The sequence below is a fragment of the Equus asinus genome, chromosome 13 (genome assembly GCF_041296235.1).
Source record: "Equus asinus isolate D_3611 breed Donkey chromosome 13, EquAss-T2T_v2, whole genome shotgun sequence".
NCBI classification, from domain to species: domain Eukaryota; kingdom Metazoa; phylum Chordata; class Mammalia; order Perissodactyla; family Equidae; genus Equus; species Equus asinus.
In genome coordinates this window covers 38,220,637-38,237,251 of record NC_091802.1, presented here as the reverse complement: position 1 = coordinate 38,237,251, position 16,615 = coordinate 38,220,637, and the positions used below count along the sequence as shown (strand labels likewise).

General features: G+C 55.4%; 3 protein-coding genes across 4 annotated transcripts; 1 reads left to right on the top strand and 2 right to left on the bottom strand.

Moving 5' to 3' along the window:
- Positions 1 to 1,010: 1,010 nt before the first annotated feature.
- Positions 1,011 to 7,028, bottom strand: MRPL10 (mitochondrial ribosomal protein L10). Its single transcript, XM_014833777.3, has 5 exons — positions 6,893 to 7,028; positions 4,779 to 4,948; positions 3,764 to 3,928; positions 3,370 to 3,514; positions 1,011 to 2,599 (listed from the first exon to the last, which is right to left on the bottom strand). Exons 1-5 carry the CDS (start codon positions 6,942 to 6,944, stop codon positions 2,343 to 2,345), a joined length of 789 nt encoding a protein of 262 aa, XP_014689263.1. The 5' UTR covers positions 6,945 to 7,028; the 3' UTR covers positions 1,011 to 2,342.
- On the top strand, positions 7,011 to 12,065 carry LRRC46 (leucine rich repeat containing 46). The gene is made up of 8 exons (XM_014833778.3): positions 7,011 to 7,425; positions 7,526 to 7,631; positions 9,179 to 9,287; positions 10,100 to 10,146; positions 10,413 to 10,522; positions 10,705 to 10,774; positions 11,104 to 11,252; positions 11,561 to 12,065. Exons 1-8 carry the CDS (start codon positions 7,416 to 7,418, stop codon positions 11,929 to 11,931), a joined length of 972 nt encoding a protein of 323 aa, XP_014689264.1. The 5' UTR covers positions 7,011 to 7,415; the 3' UTR covers positions 11,932 to 12,065.
- Positions 12,066 to 12,566: 501 nt separating this feature from the next.
- On the bottom strand, positions 12,567 to 16,321 carry SCRN2 (secernin 2). Of its 2 annotated transcripts, none has more exons than XM_014833776.3 (8): positions 16,222 to 16,321; positions 15,665 to 15,838; positions 15,205 to 15,386; positions 14,420 to 14,619; positions 13,744 to 13,959; positions 13,441 to 13,606; positions 13,163 to 13,343; positions 12,567 to 12,894 (listed from the first exon to the last, which is right to left on the bottom strand). In XM_014833776.3, the coding sequence occupies exons 2-8, from the start codon at positions 15,836 to 15,838 to the stop codon at positions 12,736 to 12,738; spliced, it is 1,278 nt and encodes a 425-aa protein (XP_014689262.1). In that variant the 5' UTR covers positions 16,222 to 16,321; the 3' UTR covers positions 12,567 to 12,735. The 2 variants fall into 2 exon arrangements, with proteins under 2 accessions (XP_014689262.1, XP_070339206.1); XM_070483105.1 differs by having other exon boundaries at positions 12,572 to 12,894; positions 15,027 to 15,386; positions 16,222 to 16,291.
- Positions 16,322 to 16,615: the final 294 nt, after the last annotated feature.

The following is a 16,615-nucleotide window of genomic DNA, read 5'->3' as shown; positions in this document are numbered from 1 at the left end:
CGCGGGCGGCCGCTCAGCTCTGCCCCCCTGCTCTCCGGAGGACTCAGGGCTGAGCGGACTCCCCAGCGCTGAGCTTGGGAGTGGGGGCAGTTCCCACTGGGCACAGTTCCAGATAGATCACAGAGGACTGGGGAGCTGCTGGCCTCAAGCCAGAGATGGTAAAGGGTTTACTCAAACTAGCACAGCCTTGACCCCAGTTAGTACCCAAGGCTATTTCCTTATTAACCCGCCTCTCGTTTTACATCTGAAAATAGACTGCAAAATTTGGAGCCAGCAAAGGTATCAGGTTGACAGGAAGGGATGGATGCCCCCATGGGACCACAATACACAGTGCCAAGAGCACAGTCAGCAGGACAGTCAAGCCTCGAGGGCCAACCAGCCACCCCCACACTGAGGCTATCATTGTGGGGTGATGCCCCACCAGGTCAGGCCCCATCGGGGGCTGGCAGCACCTATGCAGTAAGATAAACCCTGGAGCCTGCTGAGTCTCTGGATGAGGAGTCAGTCTGGGGCAGGAACCAGCTGGCTGTGAAAGGGCTGGCTGGAGCCAACTCCAGTAACCTTGGCTTCCCTTTCTGAGCACTTCTGCCCTTCTGCTGGAGTACTGTGTTTAGCTGCTCAATTCTAATTAAAAATCAACTCTTGAGAAATATCTAAAATTCATTCAAACAAATGTGAAATGGACTGACAGCTTTAAACGCCATGAAGTCTCTCTCTGGAAAGAAGTGGGTTTTCAGTGGTGGGGCCTCAGGCACTGCCAGCAGGTAAAGTATGCAATGCAAGGTTCTTCTTTGACCCCAGAAATAATGTGGGCCACTTCCCCCTCCACCTTGTCCCCACACAGGCCTTGGCTGACCGTTCAGGGTCTTACATGTCTCTCAGAAGAGGCCTGCTCTCTCCACGCCATTCAGACCCTCAGCACTGCTCCCTCCATGAGGAGCGCGTTGTTAGCACCTGGCAGGGGTCTGGGAGTCAGGAGAGCACTGGGCGGCACTGGCCAGACCACCTCTGGCATCCAAGAGCCTCAAGGGCCTTTTATTTCACTTCATATGGATGGATTGAGCATCCCTGGGCATAAGGCACAGAGCTGGGCACTGGGGGAAGTTGGTCCTGGACCAGGACACAGGAAAAGCTGCTGCAGATCACCAAACGAGTCCAGCACTAAGGAAGTTTTGGCACTGCTCCAAGTCCAGGAATGCTCAACAGCCCCCCTGCCCGCCCCCCACAATCACCCCATGTCCACCCAGAACATGCTCCAATCAAGGACAAGAGCAGGCTTCTGGTTAAACATCCTCTCTCCTTCATTAGGAATTCCTGGCTCCCTGAGACTTGGATGAGGCCTACTCAAGAGCCCCCAGACCCCTCGTTAACAGAGAATCCTGGTTTTCCCCCCAGCTCTTTCACTCAGAACCACCTGACACATGTTAGCTACTGGGCAAAGCTGGCAGCTGCCTTCAAAAGGACAAGCATGTAAGAGATGCCACTTGTGGGAGGAGCTATAGGGAGGAAACAGGCTTGGATGCAGGAAGAGGAAGGATTTTCTAGGAAGGGACATGAGAGTCAGAGATGACCCTGAGAATAAGTCTACAGGGAGGATAAGCTTGTAAATGGCAAAACAGAATAAGTAAAATGCATTTCATTTTTATCATAAAGCAGTGCTCCCAACCCTTCCAGAACACAGTACACCCCGAGGGCGGAGAATTAACAACCAAGCACACCTGGGACCCTAATGAGCACTCTCTAGTGTAGAAACTCAGGGCACGGTCTTCAGAGCAGAGAGCCTGGCTCAAGTCCTGTCCTGCTACTTACTAACTGCACGACCTTGGGCAGGCTATTTAACTTCTCCGCCCTTTAGTTTTCTTCTCTGTCAAATGGGGATGACACAGGGAGGAATAAAAGAGCTAACACATGTAAGGTGGGAGGCACAGAGGTTCTCAACAGATGCCATTCCGAGCACAATTACTCAGTTGAGCTATTCTGGCATGTTAGGCCCCCGAGGTGATAGGCTGGGAGACACATGCAGCAAGGGACAGTGAACACGGAGGCAGAGGGCAGTACCCTCCTCTGTTCATCTTCTCTGCCTTGGGCCCAGAAAGCTGAAAGAGACTGCTTCTATTAGGTCCCAAGTTGGGAAAACTAGGGAAGACAGCGATGAAGAGCCACCGTTCTGAAGTGGAATCCCTCTGCATCTCCGAGTGGCCCTGTATCTGAGGAGGTCACTGTCAGTGAAAGCCAGGTGACAAACGCCACTCCCCACCCCGAGTTCTTCCACATCTCCAATGGATGACGGCACAGTTGCGGGGCAGAGTGTATTTATGGGCAGGCTGGGCACAACAAGCTGGCTACGAGTCCGGAACAGGGGTGGGAGGATCAGGCTGCCCACTGGCTCGCTCGGCGGAGTCCACTTCGTGTTGCTGTCTGACGTACTGATCCAACAGGGCAGTCAGCTGGAGGGGCTGGTGCTGAAGCACGGAGTGGGTCTGGGTCATTAGGAGGGAGAGCCCTCCCACCAGCTCGCCCTGCACCAGGGCCAGGCTGGGAAGCTTGGAGTAGTTGATGAAGCCCTGCCTGCTGAGGATGGTGTCGTCAATGCAGCCACCTGGAAGAGCACAGGGTCAGACGGGCTCCCCACCAATGCCTTTCCTCTCTGAAAACAATGTTCCAGCCCTAAGCACTCCATTGCTCTTCTCCTCCTCCCAGCCTTACCCCAAATCTGGGTCGCACTGGTGCCCCACTCCGCTCTCACACTGCTGGGCGTGGATCCCCTCCCTCCCTTCCTAACCCTTCCCTGGAAAACTCGCACATGACACATCCACCTGGCCTGACTCTACGAAGTCACTGTTTCCTAAACCTTCTTGAAGAACCATGGAGTGTGCGTGTAGGTGGGAAGGGGGCGCTGATGTCATAAACACAGATTCCTGCCCCCACAGAGACCTATGAAATCAGCGTTCTCCACCGAATAGGTACCTCCGTGGATCGTGAGCATCACGGGAGTCTGGGAAACATCACTCACGGACTCTCAGCACCCTTTACTTGGGCTATTTGCTTTAAGCATCTTTGTGTGGGTTTCAGCACCCACGACCCCAGTGCTAGACTCAAGGTGTCTGAACTTCCTCCCCCCGCAGAACCCTCTCTCTGCCTCCCCTAGTCCTGCCGGTGCAGAAATGATGCAGATAGTGAGCCAGCACAGTCAGAGTGACACAGGCAGCCCTCAGCAAATGGTGTTATTGACTCAGGCCCCATTCGTGAGAAGATGTCCCCTTGAAGGATGTCCACGGCTTTACCCACACAAGCCTAGGAGATGGCACCAGGTTGCTGTAGTACCCGCTCCCTTGATCCCACCCTCGAGTGGCAGGGGTGCTTGCTCACCTAGCAGTGGCAGGAAAGGCATACCCTTCAAGATTCGCACCATCTCCTTGACTTTGGGCTCTTCACTGACCAGTAGCAGGTTGTGCCCCACGAAAAGGGGCAGCAGGTTTTGGTACTTGGAATCCTCCAGGAAGGGCTTCAGGACCTGGACAGCAGGAAAGAAGGGCTTCTTAGGGACAAGTGGGAGGAAGAGCCGCCCACCTTGGTCACAGGCCGCATCAGGCTGAGGATACAACCCAAGGGTCTCTTCAGCCCCTAATCACAGTTCAGGCACCAGACTAGAGGGTCGCTTGTGGAGGGAGGAGTCCGAAGTGCCACATCTAGGGAGAGATGCTGGGGTGAGTTGGCAGGGGCAGGGGAATATGGGCAACCCCACCATAGGGCCACTCCCTACCTGGTTGGGGAAGACCTTCATCAAGATCTTGTGTTTCCGCAGCTGGTGCCTCATAAGAAGCTTGTCCTCTGCACTCAGAGCCACATTCTGGCAGACAGCTATCATTCGGTTGTCTCGGAAAACCGCTGCTATCTCCCGGCGGAGGAGCCGCAGAAGGCCTGTGTCCTAAAGTCAAAGAGAGATGACCAAGGGGACTAAGCTGCCTCTCCTCCTTGCATCCCTTGCTCCCACAGGGGCACTGCTGGGGCTCCCAGTGATGCCCAAACGTTTGAAAGATCAGAGAACAGCAGGATGGTTGGGCCCCCGACTCTCAGAGACATGCTCCATCTCCAACTGTAACCTTTTCATTTTCATTAGATAATCACAGTCCTCAGAGAAGTGTTTTTCAAACCCGAGAATGCTCAGTCCCCCTGAACTGGTCAGCAATCTGACCCAGTCACCGTTATTTGACCATAATGTCGTCAAAATTACTCCAATTATCCCTCAGACACTGTACTCATGTTGAATTATTTTACCAATTATAAATATGAGATAATTCTTTTGCAGTGTTAATTCAAAATTGAAAGATTTTCACAGAACAAGACATTTTCTTAAGACAGTGCTTTTCAAAGTTGAGAAATTGTGGCCCTGAGAACCACCATAAAATTACAAATTCTCCACTGGTCTCTCTGTTCTTTTTTAAGGAAACCTTTATCATCCTTCTAGGAAAATGTGGGAGCTTCAAGTCCTTTCAAGACAGGAGAGATACCCTCCCCTACTCCCACCTGCCTGGAGAGCTTTCACACACACGATTTTGGAGACAAGCAATGAGTGAAAGAATTTCGGGAAACCCGTCCAATCCACAGAGCCCAAAAGCTAAGGCGGGATCAAGTACAGATTCTATTTTAAAGTATCTGGACCACGGGGTCAGAGTGGGGAAGTAATGATGTGAATGACTGTGTCCTGGGGTGCTACTTCATTATGGCCACAGAGACCAGACCCCACCACCAATCAACACGCCCAGCCTCCTCCTCACCTCTGGGGGGGGCCTGGGAGGAGGCGGCAGGCATCTCGGGTTGACAGCCGGTTTAGGGGGGATATACTCAGTCAGAGCCATCAGCTTCTGCCGCTCAAAGTGCATCACACGACGGTGGCGGGTAACGGCCTTGGAGCCACAGCGGACAGGCTGGAGTGTGGGCAGCCGGCCTGGAAGAGGAAACGGCAGTGTGGTGAGATGCAGCCTCTTGGAGGCCTTAGTCAGCTCTAGATGGAGAAAAGTCCACCTTCGGGGCCGGCCCAGTGGCGCAGCGGTTAAGTTCGCATGTTCCATTTCCTGGCGGCCCGGGGTTCGCTGGTTCAGATCCCGGGTGCGGACATAGCACTGCTTGGCAAAAGCCATGCTGTGGTAGGCATCCCACGTATAAAGTAGAGGAAGATGGGCATGGATGTTAGCTCAGGGCCAGTCTTCTTCAGCAAAAAGAGGAGGATTGGCAGTAGTTAGCTCAGGGCTAATCTTCCTCCAAAAAAAAAAAAAGCGGCCACCCTCTGGGCAGAGAGAACCACGTGCAGAGAGCTAAACTCAGCACAAGAGTGGGACAGTCTGAATTCCCAAATCTTCTCTTCTCTTTAACGAGTGACCTTAGGTCAGTTCCTTTATCCGTTGAGGCTCCCACTTCTCCAGCTCTTCTTTATGCACAGAGATGGGGGAAAGATGAGAACAAAGACGAAAGCAATTTGAACACATTAAAAAACAGGGGAGAGGACTGAGCAAACTTCTCCTTAGATGGCCAAAAAATAAATACGTTAAGTTTGAGAGCCATACAGGCACTTGCTACTGCTCAACTCAGCCCTTGTATCAGGAAAGCAATCACAGACAAGATATAAACAAATAAATGTGGCTGTGCTCCAATAAAACTATCTCTAAAACCTGGTGACCAGCCCTGCCATAATTTGCCAATCCCTGGTCTAAGCGAGTGGTTCTCAGAGTATATCCCCAACCCCCATCCCAACCTCAGCATCGCCTAGGAACTTGCTAGAAATACAAATTCTCAGGGCCCATCCCAGACCCACTGAATCAGAAGTTACCGGAGTGGAGCCAGCAAACAGTGCTCCTGACACATGCCAAAGTTTGAAAACCACTGCCGTAAGCACTGCTCTGAAGCCTTCTCCCTCAATTTGAAGCAAGAGGGGAAAAGAAGTTACACGGCCCTCACAGCTCCCCAAACTAGTCTCCCTTCCTTCTGCTCTTCTTGTTCAAAGGTGTCACTGAGAGTGCCCCTCAGAAGACAAGGGAGCCACTTGAAAGCCCTGAGCCAAAGCGACCCCTTCATCCTCGACGAAAGAACCCAAGCTAGAGCTCCCCACTTTCAGCCTTTCCCAAGATTGCGATGGCACCCCAGGGGAAAGCTCCCCTAGAAAGTGGCTCTAACAGTCAGAGAGCATGGAGAATTGCTGGGGTGAGACTTCTTCATAGGGTGCTGTAAGACTTAATTGAGATAAGACATGTAAAGCACTTACCACTGTACCTGGCCTAAATTATGTGCTCAAAATCATTCACTAAGCAAACATCTATTGCTTGCCTACTAAGGTCAGGCACCATGCCACCTGCTTTGATGAATGAATAGGGCTCTGCCCTTAGGGAGTTTAACAGAGAAGACGACAAATAAATAGAAAATTGCAGACTGTGATATGCCTAAGGGGTCAATAAACACGGTGCAATGTACAGATTTAATAGAGGAAATCTTCTCTGCAGAGGGTGGCCAGGGAAAGCCTGAGGAGGTGACATTTAGGCTGAGACCTTAAGCAGGGGGCATGGACCCAAGGTCGGGCCGGAGAGTGGTCCAGGCAAAGAAAACTCTAGGGGCCAGCAAGAGCTGGGTGGTGGGTTACAGAAACCCAAAGAAAATGAGGGGCTGCGGCGTGGGGAATAAATATTGTGGCTGTCGTTGACATTATTGCTGTGTTGCTGTTATTAGTAGACTCTGCAGTCACGAGGGATTAGATGGGGGAAGGAGGCCGGCGATCTAGCTGGGGTCATCGGGAGCGGCCTGGGGTCAGAGATTAGGGGAGGAGATCAGTAGTAGAGGCGGGGAGACGAGGACCAGAGACCACCGGCCGGAACGCGCCATGAGGACTTGTGCTGCTCCTTACCCGCCTGGGGCAGGAGAACCCCTCGCAGCGTCCCAACCACGGCCGCAGCCATCGCCACCGGAAGAAGCGACGGGAGGCGACCGAGACGGAAGGAGCTAAGGATTGTGGGAAGCCCTGCGGCCGGAAGTAGCGGGCAGATCCGCCGGCTGGAGCAGTAATCCGCATGCGCTGAGCCCGGCAACTGCCACCCCACCCTCCCTGACGCCCCACCTGGCGTCCGGTCTCCTGGCAACGACGCCAGACTCCTAGGAGCCGCGCTTTCCTCTCCTTCTGCACCCTCAATCCCCCGGTGTGCGATCCACGGAGCCGCTCTACACCCATCAAACTCCAGACCCTCCACCTCCATTTACTTTTGTCTTCTATCCCACCTCAATAATTTGCCCCGAATCAACCCTTTTCCCTTGTTCCCCAAGTCTCTGAGCTTCTTCTCATACTATCCTGAGTTCCGCCATCCCCAGGGGCGGTCCAAACTGCTCGGCTCCGCTTCGTTCCAACCCCGCCCCAGGCCAGCAGCCTTTAGATCATGCCTGGAGGTGAGTAGGGAGGTGGGATGGTGGGTAGAACTGTTGGATAACAGTGGGGTCAGGCCTCCAAGAACAAGGAAGTGTAACAACTGGACGCATCTTTTCACAGCTAATCTTGCCGAGAGTCCAGAGGAAAGGGGCGTGTGCATCACTGAAGCCCTTATCACTAAGCGGAATTTGGCCTTCCCTCAGGATGAGGATCTGTCAGAAAAGATGTGAGTGCACGGGGGAGGAAAGGGGTGCTGGAAGACTGAAACGCAGAATGACTAGTCCCCTGGGCTGTACTGATTTGTCAACTCATCTTTGTCCCCTTCTTTACTTCACACATTCAATCAGTGGTAATATCCAATTGATTTTCCTTCCTTAAAAATCATTCCGTTTCTTTTTCACCATGCCCACTCAACTGCCTTAGATAAGGCTGTCATCACCTCTCAAAAAACGAATTACTCTCTCTACCCCCAGTGCAGACTCCCCATACTGTTACTGTTGCCAAAATGATTCTTTTAAATGACAAACTCCCTGATAGAACCTGCCTTGGCTCCCAAGTACCACGAGAATAAAATCCAAACACCTTAGCATGAGTTGAACTCTGCTGTCTTTTCAGCCTTATTTCTTTCCCCCCCACCCCGAGGAAGATTGGCCCTGAGCTAACATCTGTTGCTAATCTTCCTCTTTTTTTGCTTGAGGAAGATTGGCTCTGAGCTAACATCTGTGCCAATCTTCCTCCACTTTATATGTGGGTCACCGCCACAGCATGGCTGATGAGTGGTGTAGGTCTGTGCCCAGGATCCGAACCTGCAAACCAAGGCCACCGAAGCGGAACACCCTGAACTTAACCACTACACCATGGGGCTGGCTCCTCAGCCTCATTTCTTGCCACTCTCCACAGTGTGCAATTCCTCTAAGACCTTGTGTTCTCACCTTAGCACCTCACTACTCAGAGTGGTGCTGGGGTTGGCATGCACATCAGCATCACCTGGGAGCTGGTTAGAAATGAAGAATCTCAGGCCCACCTCAGACCTGCTGGATCAGAATCTGCATTTTAGCAAGACCCCCAAGGGATTCATGGGCACATTAAAGTCAGACGAGGGCTGGATTAGCACATACTCTTCCTTCTGCTTGAAATGCCTTCTCCTCACCTTCCTGGCTAACTCCTACTCATCAGTCACCTCCTCTAGGAAGCATTCCCTGATCCCCCTACTCTAGACTCGGTGCACAGCCCACGTACTGCCTTAGTCCCTTGCACTTGCCTCTGTCATCCACTTGTCATAGATGTTTGGCCTGCTCCCCTAATACTGGCAGGCAGGGACGCTCATTTGTCTCTAGTAGGCACACAGTAAATGCTGTAGAATTAATGAGTGAGTGGATGGAACAAGTGACTTTCCCTCCCTCTCAAAAGGGAGGTGAGGAAAGATCTTCCTGCAGAGATGGTCTCATCTCTGTCCCAGCCTCAGCCTCCACCAGCCAAGCTGGCTCGAGGAGGCTCCCCTTGCCTCAGTGTCTCTCCAGGAACCATAAGCTGCCATTACCAGCTTCCCAGTCCAAAGGCCCTCGCATGTCTCTCCCTCTGATCCTTCCCAGTGCTGCCGACAGAGACCCAGGTCTCCAAGTCAACCCAGATTCATGATCTGGACACCACCTCATGAGCCAAGAAGGTGCACCTGACACCTGGTCAAAGTCACTCAGCCATCCACCCCTCCACCCCTCCACGAAACACCTCCCCTGCTACACTCTGCTTCACCCTCTGCTGACCCTTCTCTAGGTTTCACACTCTTGCTGAACTGCAGACTGTCCGCCTGGACCGGGAGGGGATTACCACCATCAAGAACCTAGAGGGCCTCCAGAATCTTCACAGCCTCTATCTGCAAGCGGTAACTCCTTGTGCCTTCCCCTGCCTCCCCCCTGGCCCGCTGTAGGGCAAGTCTGTCTAATCTGAAAGGAGCCAACCAGGATGTCGTGCCCATTCCCTGGGGTTCAGGCAGGCAGACCTTCACTGAAACTATTCCCAGATGAATCAGGAATTCTTCTGAATTGAAAGACCAATCCTCCCAAGAGATCCAGAGCATGCTCTTGAATCAGTTTTTTGTCAGACACTTCTCTTGGTCTACAAGTTCTTCTTGGTGTCTACCCTAAATATCTCATGTTATATAGCTCGAGCCCATTTCCTGTTTTGAAGAAGAGAAAGAGGGAACCAAGAAGATTCCTCTGCATCCTTCAGAACCTTGAAGGCTGGTGGTGGTGGTGGTGGTGGTGGTTGGTTGTTGATCTTCAGCCGTGGTTGAATATACCCAGCTCCCTTAACCCTCCCCTACAGGAACTTTACAAAGCGAAGTCATATATGTTCTTTGTTCCCTCCATGTACACAAGCCACCAACAAGGCCTTTTCCATTTCCCTGTGGCCCCTTGGTTTCCCTCCCTGATTTCCAGGTCACCCTGTGGTTTTCGGGTGAACAAGGTAACCTTTAATCAAGCTTGGCCAGCCCCAAGTTTACACCCGTAACCATCCACCTGGAGAAAGCAAGTCATCCCAGGGTAGTGACTGCCAGTTCAAGGAGGTGGTGCTCATCCCCAAGGTGCCAGATCTCCAGCTAAGAGTGGACCTGGTCTTGAGGCTTTGTCCCTTTAAAGGTCCCCCACCCAGCTGACCTCAGCTTGGTTTCCCTGCCTTGGTTTTTTCCTGCAGAATAAGATCCAGCGAATTGAGAACCTGGCCTGCATCCCCTCCTTGCGGTATGTGGTGCCAAGCTCAGGCGGGGGGCTGTGGGGGGCAGGAGGGAAACCTAGGAACACTCCCAAAAAACTGGTTCAGACCTCTCCAAGCCTGGCTTCTTGCCAGCTGAGGACCTAGCAAGCCTACTCTGCCTCACCCCAGAAGGCCATCTGTCCCCACTTGACATCCAGGTGCCTCACCAGGGGGCCTGGGCGCCTGGTGCCTCCCTGCCCCCTCCAGCTGTTCTGATTCAGCTCTGTCTCTGCACCCCTCTCTTCCCCTACAGATTCCTGTCTCTGGCAGGAAACCAAATCAGGCAGGTGGAAAACCTCCTTGTCCTCCCGTACCTCCAGTTGCTGGACCTTTCTGAGAACCTGATAGAAACCCTGAAGCTGGGTAGGAACGCCCTTGCCCCGGCTCATGAATCAGTCCATGTGGGGCCCTCCCTCCTCTCTGCCCCATCTCCTTGTGCTTCCATTAGCGGCACATCTTCCAGGCGGCTGGGGGCTGGGCAAAGAGGTAGTATTCGGGCTGTTCGATGGGTATGAGAGCCTCATTCCCCTCTTTGGTGCATGCAGATGAGTTCCCCCAGAGCCTTCTCATCCTCAACCTCACTGGAAACAGCTGCACCAACCAGGATGGCTACAGGTGAGGAGGAATTGAAGATGGCAGAAAGGAGTATGTCTGAGCTCCTCCTCACTCCACGTGGGCTCCCCCTCAGCCTGCAAACCTGAGGTCACTGTCCATGGCACCTTCTCCTCCCCAACCCCAGCTCAAGTCAGCCCTTTTTTCCCTTCCACCCCCATAACTCCACACGGAGCCAGCCCTTAGCTCTTTGGGGCTGACCACAGGCCCATCTCCCAGCTGGTGAGCCACCTGCCCTCCGGGTGTGAGTGTGGTGGCCTGTGTCTTCACATCCTCCCAGGCTCCACCCAGGAGTGCTCTCCTGGGTAGCCTCTGCTCTTTTTGCCCTGCAGGGAGCTGGTGACAGAAGCTCTGCCACTGCTCCTGGACCTGGATGGGCAGCGTGTGTCAGAGCGCTGGGCCTCGGACGAAGAGGAGAAAGCCTCAGGCGATGAGGACGAGGAGTTCCCGGAGCTGAGCAGCCCGTTCTGCTCAGAGCAAGGTGACCCTGCTTTCCAAGGCTTGCAGCCTCCCCAGAGCTCACTCCTGCCCTCTGGTGTCTGGGGAGGTGGCCCCAAGTCTAGATCAGCATCAGGGCCAGAGGAGGACGGACAATGCAGCCAGGGCCAGGTATCAGTCTGGGCATGCAGGTGACACAGCCTCCCTGCCCCAGCCTCAAGCTCCTCCCCATTAGGGATGACAGGGGGTAGTCTGCTCAGGGAGTCAGCCAGAGACCTTCTGCCTCAGCCCAGGGACCCTCCTGCTGAACCTGGGGCTCCATCCACCACCCCCCATCCCGGCCCCTCACAGGCTTCCTCAAGGAGCTGGAGCAGGAGATGAGCAGGCACAAGGAGCACAGGCAGCAGGTGGCCCTGATGGAGCACCTTCTGAGGATGGAGACACAGCCGGTGCTCACTGACCTCCCCATGCTGCCTGGGGGGCCCATGGCTGGGGACAGCAGCCCTTCTGGCATTCCCAGGGAGGGGAAGGAGACACCCCCCAAGCCTGCCTCCTTACCTCAAGTCTCCTCTGCCACCAAGAAACCGTGCCCTCCGGTTCCCAGGGGCCAGCACAGCACTGTCCAGGCAAGGAAGGGGCCCAGAGCAGCCACAGCCCCTAAGGCCCCTCTGCCCGGAGCCACCAGCACAACCAAAACTATGACCAAAAGAATCAAGAAATGAAGCGCAGCCCATCCCTATCAGCAAAGCCGCAGGCACAAGGAATGGGGCGAACAAGGAGTGGGTGGGCCCCTCGTTCTCAGAGCCCTCGCCTGTGGCAGGAGCCTAGACCCAATAAAGTGTCTCCAGGCCCTGAAGATGTCTTTCACGTCACTTGGGGGCATCTCAGGGGAAGCAGTCAGTACAGGCACTGGGCGACAATCGCAGAAAAGCAGAACCATAATGAGCAGCCTGACTGCAAAGAACAAGTTTCTGATAGTTCAGGAACTACCCACAGGGCTGGCACCTTCTCAGGGACCCCACCTGGCTGCCTGGCCCCTGAGGGGAGGAGGCCGTCTCATGGTGGGCACATCTCACTGCTACCCCTAGGGAGTGGCCTTCCAAGGTTCAAGCTGTGGTCCTAATTCTTCCCAAACAGAAACTGCCTGCTGTGCCAGGCATGATGTTTCATGCACACACACTCACACGTCTGGGGAGGCCGCCCCTCCTCACAGGCCCCTCCGTGACCTTCACCATCTAGTCCCCATCCCCCAAGTCAGAAGAAGCTGCTGCCCCGCAAGGCAACCAGAGGCCCTGTGGCCAGCTCAGCACTGCCCTTTGCCTTCACTTGGCTCTCCCACCCCCACTGGACATGGGATCAAGTTCACTGAACAAGGAAATAAAACATTTATTAAGGCAAAGGCCGAGCTAGCCACTCAGAACAAGGTGAGGGTGGCGAAGGGACTGCTCTGATCCCACTACCCCAGGGGTCCTGCGCCCACCCCCAGCCCCCTGCACCCCAGCCTAGGCTGCGAGGAGCTGTGCTGCTCAGGCGTACACCCGGCTCTCCCTCTCCACAAAGGCCTGGAAGAGGCCGCCCAGCTCCTGGGGCGGTGGGGCCCACTCCCCAGCCAGCAGCGCCTGCGCAGCCTCCAGGCCTTCCTGCTCCAGGTCCCGCTGCTTCTGCCGGAGCTGCTGCCCCTGACCCTGCCCAGGAATGGTAGAGATGAGCCCTGGGGACAGAGTCCAGGGGCTTCCCTCCAGATTAAGGGGGGCATGTCTGCTGTCTTACACAAGCAGGAGAAAGGATAGACCACCCGACATCCTCCTGAGCACCTGGCTTTGAAGGGAGAGACCCCTCTCCCCAGCTCTGGAGTCTCTCCACTCCCAGGTCCCCTCATATTTCCAAAGCCCCAGTTGTGGGTGGGGGAGGTGACTCGTTCCCCCTAGGGTAGCCCTATTCCCTGGGGGTTACCTGCTCACTCTCCATCAGCCCCAGGGCCACCTGGTGTCCACGGTAGAGAATGTGCCGGCGATCCACCTGAGTCTGGAATCGGGGCAGGGTCCGAGCAGGGTCCTGTGCTCCAAAAGTGGGCGAGAGCACCTGGGGGGCCTGGGCCGCCCCCACCCCAAAGATGAAAGGTTTGAACACTGACCTAATGGGACATAGATGGAAGAATCGAGGGCTATCACGTCCCTCCATCGCCCCTGCCTGGCACTCTCCCCAGCCCTCCCCACCCGCATGCCTCTCACCTGGACGGGTCTGGCGTGGCAGTGAGGAAGTGGACGCAGGGCTGTGTGGGATCCCGGGGCAGGATGGACACCATGCTGGCCGTGGTGCGGAAGCCTCCGGAGTCCATACAGATGCCGCTCTCCTTGTTCCTGAGGATGCCCATCATCACCTCGGCCGTGATGCCCCCTGCCAAGGAGGACCTGGTGAGGGGGCCCCAGGGCAGAGGGGGACCTCTGGCCTCAGAGCAAACCCCCCGAAGCTGGAATGGGAGAGAGGCTGGCACCGCTCTGGCCCTCCTAGCCCCCACCCGTCCACCCACTGACCTTGCTGTTGCTGCAGCAGCTCCCGCCCAGCCCGGAAGCGGGCCTTGGCGGCCTCCATGCGCACAGGCTGCTGGGTCAGGGAGAAGACCTGAGCGAAGTCAAAGGTGCTCTGCCCACCCCACCAGCCCTGGGCCTGGGCGTGGGTCCGAAGCTCGGGGTGCTCTGCAGAGATGTCCGTGCCGATGCTCAGTTGGTTGGAGATGTTGCGGGCCCCCTCTGTGGAGGAGACAGGGATTGCTCATTTATCATTAAGCACCTATTCTGCACCAGGCGATAGGCTAGGTGCTGAGAACACAATAGTGAAAAGAACAGACCTGCCTCGTGGAGGGGGAGACAGACAGAACGATCACAGAAATAAACACGAGCTTGCAACTGTGGTGAGTGTGATCAAGAAGAGGCGCCTGGTTACACGGAAGGGGGAAACCTGACCACCAGGAAGTCCAGGAAGGCTCCCCAGGGGAAGCAGCAGGTTGGAGCACAAGAAGACTTTACCAAGTGAAGGGGGGAGGATAAGTTCCCATGTGGGTTCATTTCCCATCTCCCCAGATGTCCCTGCAACCCAAGAGGTTTGCACCTGGATAGGGCCTTCCCTGCCAGCACCATCTTTCCCACCCCCTCTCAAGCCTGGCAGAAGGGGAACAGCTCTGGGAGGCCAGCCCCATGCCGGGCCCCTCACCCTGGATCCTGTGTGCAGCCCACAGCCTCCCCGCCGTCTCCAGCACCCACGCCTCGGTCCGGTCGGCCAGCAGGAAGGTGTTGTGGTAGCAGAATGGCATGGGGTCCTCTCGGCAGCTGCCCCCTTGCCCGTAGCGCTCCAGCAAGCCTGTGATCACGTGCAAGGCCTCCTGGGCTGAGCTGCTCCGTTCTAAAGCCAGCCTGGCACAAAGACAGGTCCAGGGGATAGAAGGGCGAGGGGCTATCAGTGGCTGATGGCAGAAGCTCCAGTGGACAGGAGAGGCCCAGAGAGGTTTGATGATAGGCCCAAGTCACAGGAAACTTGCCCACATTGGTTGTATTTAGCACAGTTAGGCCAGTGGTTTTCAAGCTGTCTCCACGGGTTCCATGGAAAGGTCTGAAACATAGCCTCGGGGAGAGATACATCCCCAGCTCCCCAACCTCTCTTTAATCCGAGCTGCTCTGCTTTATTGGTTTTACAAATCGGGACTCCATATGAGATTTCATTTGAAAAAAACGTTACTCGTACTGAAAAAATAATTTAATACCACTGCCATATTTCTGGGCCACCAGAGGCCCAGAGGTGGCCAGATTTGTTAGCTCCTTACCTGGCTGTGGAGATGGGGCCAGGAGAAGGCGGGCAGGAGCAGCCTCCCTGGTGGGGGCATGGTGGGCGGAAAGGAAACCCTGCTGCCCAGGCTTGGGGGAGGGGAGGATGGCCTGGGTCGGTACTCAGCCCCCAGAGGTCCGGCGTGTTGAAAAGATGAGAGAGGGCAGGGTCCGCACCTGAGCAGATCCATGCCCAGTAGGGCTTCCCCCTCCCCAACTGGCTCCTTGGTCCACACAGCCTCGTTGCCAATGCAAACACCATGCTCGTTGGCGCCCATCTCAGCCCCCCACAGCCAAGAAGGGCGGCTCAGGATCACAGCGTGGGTCTTCGACACCTGTTCCACCTCAATGTAGGTGCACTGTGGGTAAAGGAGGAGAAGGGAGAATCCACCCAGAAAGGGGGAGTGTGCCAGTCCCCTTAGCTCTTAAAGGAAGGTCTTATCATTCCCATTTTACAGATGATGAAACTGAGGCCAACAGAGGTTAAATAATAGGCTAGGGTCAGATTGCTAGACTCGAAGCTCATGCTCTTTCCACCATATCTGGCGGCTTCCAGGTATGGGGAGCAGAGGAGGAAGGTTTTAGAAGAATGCCTAGATCTGCCACACCTCCCGGCACCCCATAAGGCCTAACCCACCTGGAGCCGGCTCCCAGGAACATGAGTTTCTGCTGGCATAAACACCACCTCCTGCACTTCGTCCCGGGGTCTGTCTGAGTTCTTGGCAAAGATCACAGCTGGGATGGCCGAGGCAGGGGGCACCGAGACAAAGCAGTCGCAGGAACATGGGGCGTCAGGGTTGGATGATGCCATCTGGGGAGAGGTAGGAGTGAGTGTGTCTCTCCTATGCCACCTCTCCACCATCCTGGCCACGGCTCAGTCCTACGGAGCCTCTCTCTCAATACGTCCAAAGACACTCGGGGAAGACACTGTCCTTGGGTTCTGGACTCTCGGCACCCCACCACGCTCTAGGCACAGCGTGTGCAACGGAAGCACCTACTCGCTCCCCAAGCTCCAGGCTTGGGAGTCAGCAGGCGGGCACAGACCCTGCATGTGAGGGCCCTGCCCTACTGGGAGTCCTGGTCCCTGGGTACAGTAGTGGGACCATCTCCCTTGCTACCCCACCCTTCTCCAAAAGTCCCATGCCCCTCTTCTGACCACCCCTTCTGGCTTCCCCAATACTGCATGCCCCTCACCCTCTCTCCTTGCAAGCTCCCCAGCTTGGTCCCCAGCGCCACCGCCTCCGCCGCGGGTCAGGTCTGTCCTATTGGGCGGAGACTCCCAGGTGACCTGGAAGCCCTTGCCCGGGGGGTGGAGCCGGAACCGAGCACCTGCAGTTCCGCCTCTTTCCATCAGGGGGCGCGCCAGCACCGTTTCTTGCAACGGCTGTCCAAATCCTGCCTGACTCCCTGCCCTTTCCGGCCAGCTTTCAGAAAGGCCAGATAAAAGCTGGGGCAACTCGCGGGCTCCGCCAATGAGGTGACTGTGGGGAGCTGGAGCTAGGGGTGGAAAGGAGCCCACGTGAAAAGAAATGAAAGAAAAACTGGGTTGATTTGTTAGACAGCAGGGACTGCCGGGGCATCTGGTGAT